The sequence below is a fragment of the Geospiza fortis genome, unplaced genomic scaffold, assembly GCF_000277835.1.
Source record: "Geospiza fortis unplaced genomic scaffold, GeoFor_1.0 scaffold55, whole genome shotgun sequence".
Classification (NCBI taxonomy): domain Eukaryota; kingdom Metazoa; phylum Chordata; class Aves; order Passeriformes; family Thraupidae; genus Geospiza; species Geospiza fortis.
The window spans coordinates 7,950,824-7,966,470 of record NW_005054308.1 but is presented as its reverse complement, the minus strand read 5'-3'; the positions used below and the strand labels follow the sequence as shown (position 1 = coordinate 7,966,470).

The window sequence follows — 15,647 nt, the reverse complement described above, 5'->3', positions numbered from 1 at the left end:
GTGGGGAAAGAGTAAAAAGAGCAGGTATTCATGGATCCCAGCTGCCTTGGTGTACCCTATTCCCTATGGAATCCTCACCCCATGGCCAGTGGCACTCAGCTTTTGCAAGAGAGGGGTGAGGGCAGCTGGTGGAAGTGGAGCTGAGGCTCAGCCTCTGGTTCTTCTGCAGGATCCACTACACGAGGTTGCTCTTCAGAGAGAGCTGGTTTCCTGTTTTGATGCATTTTCAGTAGGGATTAAGCACTCGCTGTCTCCCCCCTCAGCTTTGGGACAGCGGGACGGAAACCAGTGAGGTTTGAGAGCACCAAAACACTGCAAAGCTTCTGTTTTCCAAACACTGCCAGCAGGAGAGAGCCTGAACTTCAGCTGCTGCCTTGTACCTGCCACAGGTTATCACTCACTCAGCAAGACTTTGGCAACCTTCTGACCCTCCCTTGGGCCCCAGCTCTTTGTGTTTTACACCCTCCAGATCCCTCTTGTCCCTTTTTCCCTCTGTCACCACTGCCCTGCAGCTCTGCCCCCTGGCAGCAGCCATCCCCACCACTGTGCCAGCCCCACTGCTGCTCCCCTGCCCCTTTCAGAGTTAAATTCAGCCTAAACCAGGGCAGCAGCTCCTGTCTCTGGAGATGGGGGGAGGTTTGCCACAGAGCACTGTCAAACAGCCTCAGAACAGAGAGGCCCTGAGGCTCCCCAAGCCTCATTCTTGCATGACTGGCTGGGTGTTTTGCCTCTGTATAACTGGACTTGAGGCAAAAGAGGAAAATTATGACAGTGTGGTGTCACACTGCTCCTGCTGGCCTTGGCTGGTGCATTTGTGGTTTGTATTTGTATTTCCTTGCAGTTTAACCAGTGTCTCTGGATTTACTGCCAGGACTGTCTCCTGTAGACATCTGCCTGTGTAGCTCTCTGGGGTGTGGGATTCTCCTAAATCAATAGACCCAAGGCTATAAAGCACCCCTAAATGTAAATGCCAATTAACTCTCAAGAGTGCTGGCAAGCCTTAGAAGGCCTTACTACACCCCATTTTCACCATTTATTTCCTTTCATTCTTATCTAGTCACTTCTTTCAGACTTGGCTTCTTCCTCTGTCTGTTCTTCAAAACCTCCTCTATCATTTGTTCTACCCCAGAGAATGTTACCCTTTTGATGAGGCACAAAGCCATTTATATCCTATAAAAACCTTCAATTTTGTTAGTGCTGAACCCTCCTTCATCTCCTTCCTTTGAAGTCCCGGGGTTTACCCACATGCATTCCTCCCCTGAGGCTTTAGCAAGCGATGCTGTGCCAGGCACAGGCTCTGCTCTTTACCTGCACACTGCTTTTTGTTGATGCTTTTCTGGACTCTGCTGAAAGACAGGGTCCAGCCTTCTCAAGGAGCTTTGTGCAGCTGCCCTGCAGCTCTCATGACCCACTGTGTTCCTTTTAATTACACAATTCAGTGATGGAAGCTCCTCATAATCTCATGTTGCAGCACATTGGTGTGCGTCTCACAGCCAGAGCATTGCTCAGCAGATCCCCAGCTGAGGGGACCCTGCTGATAGAAAGCAATTACAGTCCTCTAGCAGGACAAACAACTGGAATTACCACTCACAAACCAGGCATTACCCAGAAACTGGGCTGGAAACTAAACATATCCCCACTTTTGTGATGTTTGACCACACTTTAATCCAACAAAAGCAACAGGGCCATTTGGAAGGAAGGGGAGAGAAAAAGCTTCTTAAAAATGGCCTCTGAAAAACCTCAGAGACTTGTTCCTAAAAGGGTGAGAGAAAACATGCTGACAGATCTCCATTTGTTGTTTCCAGTCTGTCCAGAGTATAATTGGGTAGATGTTTCAGCTGGCTGGTCAGTAAAACCATCAGTGGTCCTGCTGTGAGCCATGTGTGGAAAGAACCAGGGCAGGCTGCTGTGCCATGGGGAAAAGCACACGTGCTGCAGATCAGCCCATCCTGATTTCTTTCTTTTGGTCCAAGATTTGCAATATATCCATTCTGGGAACAGCTCAGGAGCCAGGTGCATCACAAGTCCAGTGCATTGATCTCTTCATCTTTGGTACTCCCTCTCCTCTTGCCACATGACTCCAGCAGCTCTTTCACTGATTAATCCTTTGGTTTGTCTCTGCTGCATAAACCAGATGACTCTGGTGGTCCCTGATTGCTTTAGATGCTGGGATAATTGACCATGGGACAATGGACACAGCCCTACCCTGCAACACAAGGAGGCATCTCTTTGTGCCTGCCTGAGGAATGCGCTGCCTGGCATCTCTCATGTGCTAAACCCAACCACCAGCACTGCTGCTCACCCAAACCAATGAATCACTTCTCTCCAGCTCAGGGGCAGGGATGTGGAGCTCATGGTGAGAGGGCAGGGAGCCATCAGTGGCTGCTGCAGGTGACACAGGTCTGCTTGTGATCACACTTCCTGACCATGGCCCTGCACCCTCAGGCTGCACAAAGCTCTGAGATCCTGTAAGATACGGGGCTGAAAGGCACTGCAGGGAGTGCTTGGGCTGAAGGTCCCTTGGTGGTACAGGTTTTGCTGAGCCCCACTGTGTTTATCACAGGGCTCTGGCAAAAGGTGTCGCCACCAGGGCTGGGAGCAGAGGGAAGGGAGAGGAGAGGCAGGGGAGGGCAGAGCCTCATCTCAAGGAGCAGAGGAGGAGACCAAAGCCAGCATTTCTTGGCAGGAAGGCAGCACCCTGTGCTGCATAAAGCTGCCTTGGTTCAAAAGTTGCGTAACAACTTGTGTCTTCTTTCTTTTGTTCTGCTGAGGGGAAAACCAAGCCATCAAAGGTTCATGTGGCCCCAGGCTCCTCAGCAGCAGTCCCTGCTGAGGGCTGTCCATGCTGCAGCTTGGCTTTCCTTGCCCAGTGGTGTTTGTGTTCACCTTCTGCCTCCCCATCTCCTGTGCATCCCCTCCTGTGCGAGGCTGGCAGTGCCTCCTTGGCAGGAGGGCAGGGGAAAACTGATTTATAGCAGGGGTGGAGCAAGGTAGGAAATTCCAGTCCTCAGCAAGCTCGACCACAAAAACATTTCCATCAATGAAAGCATTTCATGACCTTCTCTGTACCATCAGGGTTTGGGGTTTTTGTAAGAATCTGAGCCAAAGTTCATTCCCTGTTTTCACTCACCGTCTTGACTAAAAAGAGCAGTACTTAATTGGTGATTAAGTAGATGCAGGATCTTTGCTTTGACCCTGTGTCACCTGTTCCCTGTCTCTCTGCTCTAGCTGGGCTCAGTGTTCATCCTGAACAGAGGCAGCAGCTGATTTGGAGGGTTGTGGAACTGCCCATGGCAGAGCTCAGCTGCCTTGGTCAGCTTCAGCCTTTTCAATGAGTGACATGTTCCTGCCTTTCAGAGTTTTCTTCAGGCCTTGCTGAGCTTCTAAAAGAATTTGGAAAGGAATTTCTTGGTGTAGAAATAGCAACTAGAAGCTTATGAGATTGTCACTGGAAAAAGATGGAATTATTTTTAATGGTAGCCCTCCTGCTAGAGTATTTTTCCACCAACCAAAATACCTGAGCTTGAACTTGAACCTCCTTGGACACTGTGTTGATACAATTACTTTCTATCTTTTATCATATTCCTTATCTGTGGAATGTGCTGTATTTCTCATTAATAGTTAGGATATTAAGAACTGTTGAAAACTGGATTCATAGCAACTTTGCCTGGACACTATCTTCATTTGGTATTTTGTGAGTTTTCTCACATTAGGAACACTGATAGTTTTGGAGTTTATAGGAAATAAAACAATGTAAATAATTTTGAATTTGAATCCAAAAACTAAATTGAAGAAATTGATTTTTAGAAGAAAGTTGAAACGGATTTTGCATTTTCTGTCATACTAACTGTTCTGAAGGAAAATTGGAGAGGAGTGATAATTGATAACACTGGGATTTTCTGCAGAACCTTGGTTGTTGTGTTATATTTTAATATCTCCAATGTATTTTGCTATATTTGATAATTAAATCCCTTAATGTGTCTGCTTGTCTTACCTGTCTATCATGACTATTTCGTCCTTCAGCTTGAACTAAAAGAATAAATACATTTTTTTTACTGCTATTTTCACATCTAAAGAACATGAAGGTGTTTTAGGGGTGGGAACACCCTGGATGCAGAGTACACAGAATTGTGTTAAATAACAAAACCATCTGCAACTGGTGCTTGAGATGCCTCCATTCAACTATTTAATATCCTTACACAATCCTATAGACCTGATCCAGCCTTGTATTCCCACCAAATCCAATTCCAAAATTCACTTTGGCTCAAGTCTTGTCCAAGATGGTTATCAGGGTGCCCATCTCTACAACAGCACAAGTGGCTGGACACGAAAATCAATGCCATCATCAAGAAACAGAAGGGAAAAAAAAAGGAAAAAAAAAAAAAGGAAGATTCTTGGCTTTCAAATGAGCTTTCTAATATGATGGAAATAAGCCTTTTATGTTACATAAAAGCACATGGAACAACTCCTGAATACTATATTAGCTTCTTCAAAGCTGTTCTTGACTCCAGCAAAGACTGGGAGCAGTGGATTGCAGTGAATGAAGGATTCAATGGAAGAAAAGAAGCTAAATTAAATCAACTACATGACATCACTTTTTCATGAAAAAAAAAAAAATCTAAGCTTTCAGGCCAAAATTAAAAATCAACCAGAAAGGATGAAAGAGTATAGAGCAATGGGCAGGCATTGCAATAAAATAAGTTACAACGTTGATTACAATATAAAGCAAAGTCAAAGGCACTGGGAGCAGAAAATGACCACAATAGAGAAGTCTAATAAAAGATAACTTTTAGGAAGCCTCATATTTATTGTTATATATTCAAATTAGGAGGTGTTCCTTCCTTCTTAAAGATATAAAAGAAAACATGGGTTGAAGATTTTGCTACGTCCTCAATGTTCTCTGACAGAAGAAAGATTTGAGCTTTGTAATTTAAACAAAATGGAAGTCCGACATTTGCTGCAAAAACATTGCTCAGAAGGAATTAAAAATATTTATTCAAAAACTAAATACTAATAAATACACAGAAAAGGACCTAGTAGGAACAAAACTGGGCAAGAACAGAAAGGGCAAGTAGAAAATTATTATAATCATATTCTGGAAGGTAAAATTAGTTATTCCAGCAAAAAAGGAGCTATTTTTATTACCAGACTTTACCACATGTGTGTGTAGTTAGAAAGGCCACAGACACCAGACACAGAGAACCTGCATTTTGCTCAAGGCAATCCTGTCTAGACAATATCACCACCCTGAAACAGAATGCTGCTGCAGGAGTCATGAGTGAGAACAGTAACAGACAGGAACTTTGCAAATATTCAGAAAAATATTGAGTAGGATGGTCTGGAACAGGTTGATGAAAGATATGGAATCTCTGTCCTTGGCTTTGAAGCAGTGGCCAGTCAATGCTACAGTCAACCTGTCCTGGTGTTGGTGACAGTCCTGCTTTGAGTGTTGATCTTATCCTGGCAAAAAAGAATTTAAGAAGTGCTCTCCAACCAGCATTACCATGATTCTGTGATTTCACAACAGAAACTAGAAACATTGTGATGAACAATATCAACTTCATCCTCCAATAACATAATAATATAATTTGGATTATTCAAAATTCCTGTTAAGTTTTCAGAGATGTACTATACATTAAGGCACAGATTGGTACTTCATCTTATTTAGGATTGTATTGATTTTATTGCATAAAATGGGTGATGCAGGCAGATGCCAAGCCTGACTTCTTTGTGGGTGATATGTGTATTATTAATAAATTAGTTGGAGATATGCATCAGAAAACAAGTGGTATTGCAAATTCTGGCAAGCACACAGTCCTAGTTAATAAATACATGGCAGGTTATGAAGAATGACATATCTAGTCAGATGTATTTATTTGGAAGGTTGTCTTTAAAACCATAATTAAATTCCATTTAGGTGAGGACTGCAGCTTCATGACTGTTAAGGGGGAATGTCCCTGTAGCCTTTTGGCTAAGTTGTTCAGAATATACAAATCAATGAGAAATGGCTTGAATGGCCACTCTAGCTAACAAGACAACCAGAACAGAGATCTTCAGAAGAAAAGTTTCAGTCTGTTTACATTAGAGTCTTGGGGAAAAAACCAAGCTGGATTCTGTTTAGAATAATCAAGGTGAGAGGGACTGGACTGAGGAGCAAAGCACAGCTTTTTGTCCCATGGGTAGCTGGACTGCTGCAAGCAATCCAACGCGTAGATAATGCTACAGAGCAGCTGGAGCATTTCTGGGATGCTGATAAAAGTCTTTTCAGCCAAGTTTATTCATTTGTTCTCATGTAACAAGAGACTGAAAGCAGATTTCAAGGCCCACTGAAGTGCCATCTTTGCCATCTTTGTCTGTGAGTATCAAAGATGTGAATGAAAGAGCCCAGGACAAGGCTGAGTCATTCTGAGTGACCTCCTGAGCATCTGACCAGTGTAGGAAGAATTGTACTGATGGAAATGAAAAAAGAACTTGGCCTTTTCTGGGTGAGCCTTTCATTGCTGCCTTTATCAGCTGGACTATTAATAGCCACCAAGTGCATAAAGATATAAAATTTCAAAATATTTATGTGCCTGAAGGATTTATCAAGGACCATAAGCTGTTGGGTGGAGGGGGTATAGATAACTCACCAGTTCAAGTGCTTTTGCTGCATCTAAGTAAGAATGTTTGAAACTCTGTCCCAGACACCTCCCCAAAGGGATTCACTTCTCTGCTGCTTTTGCAGAGCAGCAAGCATACCAGCACCCTGAGAGTATCACAGTGTCTGAATTATCCATTATTGTAGTGAGGATCAAACTCATTGAAACAGTTAAAATTATTACTCCCATGTGCTTGTTTACTCACATGTACAGTAGCTACAAAATCAGACCCTGAAACAAATAATTTTTGCCTTTGGAATTGATTTGCATGTTATAATAAAGGCAGTTCTGATGTCTTTTAGCAGAGATGGGGGCTGAATACATGTGCCTGTTATCAGGGCTTTGCTTTATGTTAAGACAGCCCTGCATTGTGCACTGCATAATGAATTCCAGAAAACACAGTTTCTTATTGTTGTCAGTTATTGGGGGCTCATTCTCCTAATAAGACATGTAAATATCTTTCATTAACATTAAGGGCCACTGTGTGCTTGGCCCTGAGGAGAACAGTGCTCTCTGTCAGCTGTGGCAGAAAGATGAAAATTACAATGAAAATGCCATTACAGTTACTGCAAAAAAAACCCTGCCTTTATGTCAGTTGTCTTGACAGCTTTGGGTATCATTTGCAGAAATATCCCTGTAGTCTTTTAGACTGCTTATTTCCTTGTTTTGGACTGATAAAAAAAATTAATTTATACCTTTGATTTAAAAATGCAGAGAAAGGATGTTAAACCTTGTTAAATACAGGCAGACTGTATAAACCAGGGCTTAATGCATAAGTGTGTACTTTAAGCCATCCAACTGAAATCAGTGGGACTTGTCAAACTTTTAAGCAGTTCAGTAGTTGTTTTACATGACTTAATGCACAGGCTGTTGTTAGTGACTGACCAGGGACTGGAGAGATGGGAACTATAGAGTACAAAACTCTGAGTACAGGAATCCACCAGACAGGTTGGTGAGGGGTTCTTAAAGACACCAATTGAAAACCCGTGGTGAAAACATCCCCAGAGATCTCCCTTGAAAAATCCATGCTTTAAAAGCTCAGATATGTGCTGAGCCCTTCCACATCACTCCATAGCACCTGAGGATGCTCCCCATCCCTGCAGCCAGCTTTCAGCAGTGTCCCTAAACCTCCAGAGCAGGGCCACATGCAAACTGCCCCCTGGCAATGGTGACAGCCTGCTCTGACCCCTGCCAGCCCAGAAATTATCTGAGAGGGTCCTGGTGGAGCAGAGCAAAGCAGTGCCAGGGACTGCACCAGACAATGAGCGCCAGATCATTGAGTTCAACTCCTGCACGTGGTGCCTGGTCCTGGTGCACTCCTGGGAATGGTACAGCCCATGTGCTGGGCAGGGATCATTGGAATCCGCCCTCCACTGGCTGTGAACTCAAATGCTGTGGGCTCCCTCCATTCTGAGCACAAAACAAGATGGTTCTTGCATGGGCTGCCCTCAGCCTTCCTCTCCAGAGCAGCAGTGGCCTGACCAAGCAGAGGTCTCAGCAGCATGCTCTAATTTTGATTACTGAAGAGGCAAATGATTGGTTCTGGGAGTGTTTCACAGGACAAATCCTTCTCTCTCTATTTTGTGACAAATTCTTTTCATATAACAGCCTGATTTTGAGAGAGAAGAACCTGTTTGTGTGAGAAGAAAAATCAGCATTTCATGGAACATCAGCCCTGTGGTTACAAATATACCACCACGCCTCGAATGTGCACAAGGTTCTAAAGTTGCATGTGTGTTTACCTACATATGACTACACATATATAATATGTGTATTTTAAAATATATCATATATAAGATAAAGTGGATAATACATCAAACCCTCATCTCACCTAAATGACCTTTTGGAAGACTCAGAGGGAAAATTTCCACGAACACAGAGTGTGTGAAGTCTATGCCCCACTGAAAGTCACCAAGTCAGATTTTCCAAACTATTTTCAGTCCCTAAAGATGCTGACAAGACACCTACTGCAAAAGTATCTAGTCAGAGTTACGTTCAGTTCATGTTAAGTGCACCAAGACTCAGTAAGCATCAAAGAAAACCAGTAGCAAACATTTCTCTAAACACCTACACCTACAGCAAAATCGTTTCGATGCTTTTCAAAATTTAGCCCCGAATAATTAAGTGGAATAATTATAATGGAATTTAAAATCTTACAAAAATGACATTTGAAAATAGTTTGGAGACCAGACAAACCACAACAGTCACAGTATGCAGCAATGAATGGTGTCCTGTTTAAAATGGAGGTGAGAAAAACATGGACTAGGAAGTATAAGGAAGAAAAACATTTCATTGGGCATATTTGAGAGAAATGACATGCAGGTGAAAATGACTGTTAACCTTTAAACCTTTCAACCTTTAAAGCTGGTTTGTAACCCCAAATAGGTTGTGATAAAATATGAGGGCACATCGTGTTTTTGTTTTATTGTTGGATTCTGTTTCTACTTAATTTTCTGCAACTGAGCAAGATCAGATGGTCTGAAGTTACCAGTGCAGGATCCAAGGCAGCACAGTTCTTCTCTGCCTACAGGAACTGTGCCTAAACATAATGGATTAACAGCACGTTCAGGGACTGCTGGAAAACAAGCAAGATTATTTACAACTGTAACGAGGCTCTGCAAACATCCAGCTAAATAGAAGGGAATAATTCTCACTTCACTAGAGCACTAAACACAATGGGGTGCACAGATTGACTTCTAATTTTCTTCATATTTAGCAAATCAGCAAAATGCAAACTTGGGGAAACAAAGCCTGGCCTGAGCCTGGATCTCATCATCACAGCCCATCTGAAGCTAGCTCTAAAGACCACACGTTACATGTGGCAGCTGAATTTATTTTAAAATGCTAGATGGATCTCCTACCAGCCATCAGCCTGATGCCCCAAAGAAAAGAATGAGAGTGAAGATCTGTGGATTATTTTTTCACAGTTACAATCAGAGTACACTTGTGACCTTCACAATACGCCTCTCTAGATCATCCCTGTCCACATGTGAGGTGCCAGGCACAGGCTCACACAGCTCTTACACACAGCCCTTGCCAAATTCCTACAATAAAACTAGATCCTTCCTATAAATTTGTAGTCTTCTTCCTCCATTCACACCAAATGCCTGCTGATCAGAAGCTCTAAATGACCCATTTGACCAATTTTCAGTGCATGATGCTGTAGCAAGGACCAGAAAAGTTAATAAAACTTAACAAATATCACCCTTCCCTCCATTAGCACCCTTCCCTCCATTAAACACATTTCATCCTTGCTCCCATTGCTCGGAGAGAGAAAACAACTGACGTACCCCGTGGCGATGCTCATAGTAAGCCAGCTTGGATTTGGTCAGGACAAAGAAGCGCACTTTAAAGTTGGAGGGTGAAGTCCTTCTCTTCTGCTGGGATTTCTTGATCAGCAGTTCCTGCAGGAGCACACAGTTATTCATGGCTGAGCCAAGAATGTTTGTCTCCCAGGACATGGGAACTCTGTGCTGTGTGCTCCGTCAAAGAAAGAAACACGAGAAAGAAGGCAGTTAATTAAAAAAAAAAAAAGTGTTCAAGAGGCAGCGTAGGTGCTTCTGAGCTTTATCTTCCCATCTACAGCAAAGCTTCCTTTCTGTCAGACCATAACCACATCCTCTCTGAAGCCATAAGGTGAACAGCACATGTTGAAATACACGCTAAGGTAAATGTTGTGGAAAAAATAACACTTGAGGGACATGCAGTAGATGTGAATCAATGATTAAGGATAAATTAAGGGGTGTGGCATGATTAAGCATCTGTCTCCTACTGGCTCATCTGGTAAATATAGTTATAAATGCATGCAACCAACATGGATGTACAGGATGAGTGTCCTGTTCGATGCTAATTAAGAATGTGCATTTTCCATAAAAATACAATTTAAAGATAGCACTTAATGTACAGATTTGTAGAGACTTTGCTTAAAACAATGCAGTACCATAGGACAGAAACGAGGACAAACTGAAGCTGCTGCCAGCTGATGCCTATATACATCTATATCTATATATATATTTATGTAAATAAAAATAAATTTAAAAAAAATATGGTGGCCTTGCTGAAGACAAGATGCAGCAGATATGATAACATTTGTCATGCTGAAGTCCAGTAAATCTGTACTTCGTTTCTCAGCAGAGTGACTGAGTACCAAAAAACTCTTGTGGTCAGATGACACAAATGTGGGATCTCCTAAAAAAGCATCACTGCTGTCAAGGGGGATTTCGCACCTATTTGTGGATTAGGATAAATGCTCAAGCCAAATTTCCCAATTCTTCTACAAGGCGGTCTGCCTCATGCAGCACACATGTACAAAATATGCAAAGTTTGATGTGAGTTTTCTGGAATTGAGCCCTGTGTAAGCAGCAGCCATTTGGATAAATTCCAGACCTTGCACCTCCAAAATATAGGACCACTTGTGTGTGCTCATAAATTTCCTTATGCTTGAGAATTTGCTGGTTTAAATTATGCTCCGAGATCCTTTCTTGTAATTAATGAACCAAAAAAACCTGCAGTAGGATGCCCTGATAATCTTAAAGATTAAGCCCCCAAAAAGGCTTGGATCTTGATCAACAAATATTTCACTTGAGTCAGTACAGTTGAGTTTATAATGATAATTTTTAACAGCACTGCATTTTTAGCTAGTAACACTTGTTTAGGACTATGACTCTTACTAGTCTCCCCTTCACACTGACTGTAGGGTATTAAAGACTTGGTGAAAAATCTTTGTAGCTTGGGCCAAAGTGGTTTGCAGTCTGCTGGCAGAGATGTACACGTTTTCTTATCAGAAAATTGAATATAAATAGAAATACAAGGGTGTGACCTTGCAGCTCTACAGAAGAAGGAGTGCAGGACAGCAGAGTTGAGAAGCCAGCACCTGAGAGGAGAGGTGCTGCTGGAGATGGAGGATGTGGGGGAAGAGAAGATTAACCAAGGTGGTAAGTAGTGGGGGGAGAGCTAAGAAATTCTTTGAACTCAGTGACTGGCAGCTTGATTTGTTCACGAGATAAGAGATGAGCTCTCAGAGGGGCACGGAGAAGGAGCAATTTGATCAAATACACAGATAAGGGGCTTGGCAACTGCACTGCATTTGGTGTAAACATGGCACGATGTGACACCATGGCTGGCAGGAAGGGGCTGCGAGGGGCCAGGTAAAACAGGGAAGAGAGAAACAAGGAGAAATGGAGAATACAGATTTGACACAACACATGCAGAAAGATGTACAAGAAAATACAAAAATAACTGCAAGAAAATAATCACAGATTTTGGCCCAGAGTATAAGAACTAGCAGGATTGAACAGGCAAGATCAGCCACTCTGAGTAATCCATGGTTTTAAGTGAAGCTGGGCCAGCTAAGAGAGTAAAGAGGGAAAATATGAATGACCCTGAGCAAGGAAACAAGTCAACACAGCCAGATTTGGTTAAACTTGGGATTTGATACAAACGTGGATTTCATATGAACATGGGTGTTGGTTTCAGTGAGAGCTGCTAACTAGCTCTGTTTTGCAATAGCTTTATCAGCTGATAACTCTGCTGAACTGGGGAGGAAAGCAGTGGCTGACGTATCTTTATATTACTCTTGCCAGAGATGTACCCCTTCATTTTTCTTTTTTCACTGTAATTCCAAACCCCATTCATAGCAAACTCACAAATGCTTGAGTGTAGCAAGCCAAAACCAGAAAGGAATTCTAAGTCTAAAGAATGTATAGCCAGGTTGACATGTATAAACAAAAAACATATGGTTTAAGAATTGTATTTATATTTAATTGCAATTTTAGGAGAGACTAACCTGTTTAACTGTATTGAATTTCAAAGATCATTATTTCCTGACCATTTTTAACGAACATTCTTCATTCCTTCCAAGACATAAATCATTTGTCATTATCCATCTGGGTGAATAAAGGTTATAACCCTTTTAAAGAAAGCTTTAAGTGCATTGAAGTGCTCTAGGACCCTTCTACAGTTCAGTAGGATATATAAATATATCTAAATATATATATAGGTAGAAATGCACCACTTGCCTAGGACCAAGCTGGCTGCAGAGCTGGAATATGTGAGGGTCTCTGCAGAGCGCTAGACACAAATTACTGAAAGGGCTCCTCAGAGGGCTGGAATACCCCACTAACACAAATGCCTCATTTCTGGAACCTGACCTTGTAGGATGGTACACTTTTACACTGAATGCTCCTTTCAAGAATTTTGACAGCACTTGATATTGCAAAGTACAGAAATTCTGTATCTTTGTAGAACAGAATTAAACATAACTGTCCTGAATATCTTACAACCACTGTAAGACTAAACTTCATGATGAGGGGTGATGAATTTTTAAGTATCCTACATCTTCTCTGCTTCAGTGCTTTTATAAAGCTTGCTACCATGTATCCTTTGACACTTTTCTGTCCATATGCAGGAAAATCTGAAATATTTTAAATTATTCAGATTGAGGTTTGAGCTGCTATGTGCTCTAAATATTCCTCTGTGCTGAGCAAGTTGAGGTTGTAGATAAAGTTCTTATCAACTGTAGCCTCAGTGGACTTCTTTATTTCTTTCAATCACCTTGGTTTTTTTCCTTGCTACCTCCTGTAAACTGCTTATTTCTGATTTAAAAAAAGAAAAAAAAGTTATTTTATGGATTGGATTTTTTTCATGGGGGTTTTACCCAGATTATGCAGTTCTCACTTTGATTGCTGCAGACTGAAAATCTCCCCACCCGCACATCCTGCTCTGATACCAAGGTTTATGTCCTGAAGGCGGCAGAGAAATTTGTGAAGTTAAATATAGGTAATTTTTGTTTCTGTATAAAAAACAGTCCGGAAGGCTGCATCTCTCTCTTCACTCCCATAAATTGACCTATATCCTTCTGTCATGTGCAATATTTGGGTCAGGTTTGCTGCCTGGGTGCCAACTCTTCCTTTACACCAGCTGCTTAATATGGTGATTATTACTCAACTGCTAAACTTCCATAATTCAACCCATTTTGCTACTTAGCGTAGAGTGTGAGAAGCTCGTTTAGGTCACTCAGCTGTCCTGCTTCTTTAGCAGTTCATTTTCACCCCAATAAACACGGCTCCAATAGACCCAAAGCACAAGACAGAAAGCTGCAGAAAAAGGGAAGAATTAGCCTGGTCTTTACAAGCCAGCTGCATCCAGCTTTCCTTGAGGTCTTACAACTGCACCTTTGAATCCCCTCACACTGCTCCCAGTGACCCAGGGAGTTGTAGAAGCAGAGTAAGATTCTCCTATGAACTGTTTGGGAGCCCTGGGAAAGGGGATGCCTTGTTCTGAGCATCTCCTGGGAGGATGTAGTGAATTATCCATCATTTGTGAAGCGAATAACTCCCAGGACTGGCAGTAACATAGAGAACATGTTTTATACTGGAGAACTTGCACAGGGTTAGGACAGGCTCTTCTGTGATGAAGGGACAATTAATCCTTTCCTCGGCCTTTTTCTCTTAGGCAAAAAAGCAGAAAGGAAAACCCTGTTTCACGGGGCTCATACCCAAACTGGGATTTTGTTCCAGCTCCTTTTATCAATGCCTGGCTATCGTGGGTCCTGTCTACTTCTGTCTCCCTCTGAAGACAAAGGTGGGACTTGCACTGCTGGAAAATGTGCTGCAGACCCCAGGGTTTACCCTGGCAATATGGCATGTTTGCCATACCCAGGTGACTGTTTGCTGGACAGGAATTACTTCTTTGTGCCACACAGATGCATTTTTTTGAGACATGTTCATTTATGTGTTTGAATAAGCAGTTACAACAGGCATGTGAGCAAGAAAACACCCAGCATTAATGTCTGGCTTAAAAATCAGGTCAGGGGGCTGCTTCCAGAGACAATACTATGACTATGAACACAGGAAGGAGTGCTGGGTGATTCCATCAAAACATGCCTGGGTTTTGAGCCCCAGTTTCCTAATAGTAGTGAGATATCTGTTTTATTGCTAAATAACCATGAAAGCTCTGTTTTGAGCTTTGAATCTGTTTGATAACAGGCTGTAGAGCAAGACACAGTTCAGCTGTCATGCACTGCACAGTGTTGTGCCCCAGTTTTCACAGGATGGGAACATTAAACTCCTCTCCTACATTAGCAGGTGTGCCAATAGGCTGCAGCTGATATTTTAGTCTGAGGAGTCGGGAAGAAAAGGTTGCACAGCACTGCACTGCAAATTCATTTACTCCCAAAGCCACAGCAGGAGGCAGGGAGATGGGAATTAACCACAGCAGATGGAGATATAAAGCTTGGTTAAGTCTCCTTCACCCCCAACAGGCTCCTTTTCTCTTGCCCTCCTCCCTGGTATATCCTGCAACAAAGCCTGTAACAATCACCAAAAAAGGAAATTCCCGAGCTCATTGCTTAACCAGGCTGTAAGATACAACCCTAACCTACGCCCGACAAGAGACTGGAACTGAGTTTGACTTTGGGGTTGTTTTTCAGACAACGCGAGAAAAACACACACATTTATTTATTTATTTATTTATTTATTATTTAGAGTGCAATAGCAGCAAGAAATGAAAGAAATCTGTTGTAGCACAGAAGAGAGCAGCACTGTTCTAAGAGCATGCTTGAAAATGGGGTTTATATTTACTGTGCTTGTACAATGTTTGGATTCCAGTTCTGCTAAAATAACAGCATACTGCAGTGGCACACACTGTACACACTGCTGCCGAATTAACAGAACTGGAGTGCTTGCTACTGAAACATGCCAATTTGCATAAAATTAGTTATGAAGAAAATGAAAATAAACTTAACCAAAGCTGTAAATTAAGATGTTGAGCCTTTGAGGCAGAGAATATCATGGTACTGCTTCACCATCTGCTGAAGGAGTGTCCAAGCTCATTGCCCCATGCTGGAGATGATGTAGGAATTATGCTTCGTTACCAGTCGTAGCCTTGTACTGGATGGTGCCCTTATTTCAGAAAAGAGCTGGAATGGAGCAGGAAGCAAACTGTAGAGTGCTACACTTGACATTCCCCATCATTCTTAATTTCTCATTTAGAAGCACTGCAAGGAGCAGT

General features: G+C 42.3%; 1 protein-coding gene across 2 annotated transcripts in view; it reads right to left on the bottom strand.

Annotated features, from left to right (window-relative positions):
• ITK (IL2 inducible T cell kinase) overlaps positions 1-10,099 on the bottom strand; it is a 23,529-nt gene extending 13,430 nt beyond the window's left edge. Inside the window, exon 1 of one of the 2 annotated variants that reach the window (XM_005418764.1) lies at positions 9,929-10,099. In XM_005418764.1, the coding sequence (XP_005418821.1) occupies positions 9,929-10,099 (171 nt within the window). The remainder of the gene's footprint in view (positions 1-9,928) is intronic. The other variant, XM_014312232.1, reaches the window with a different exon arrangement.
• Positions 10,100-15,647: the final 5,548 nt, after the last annotated feature.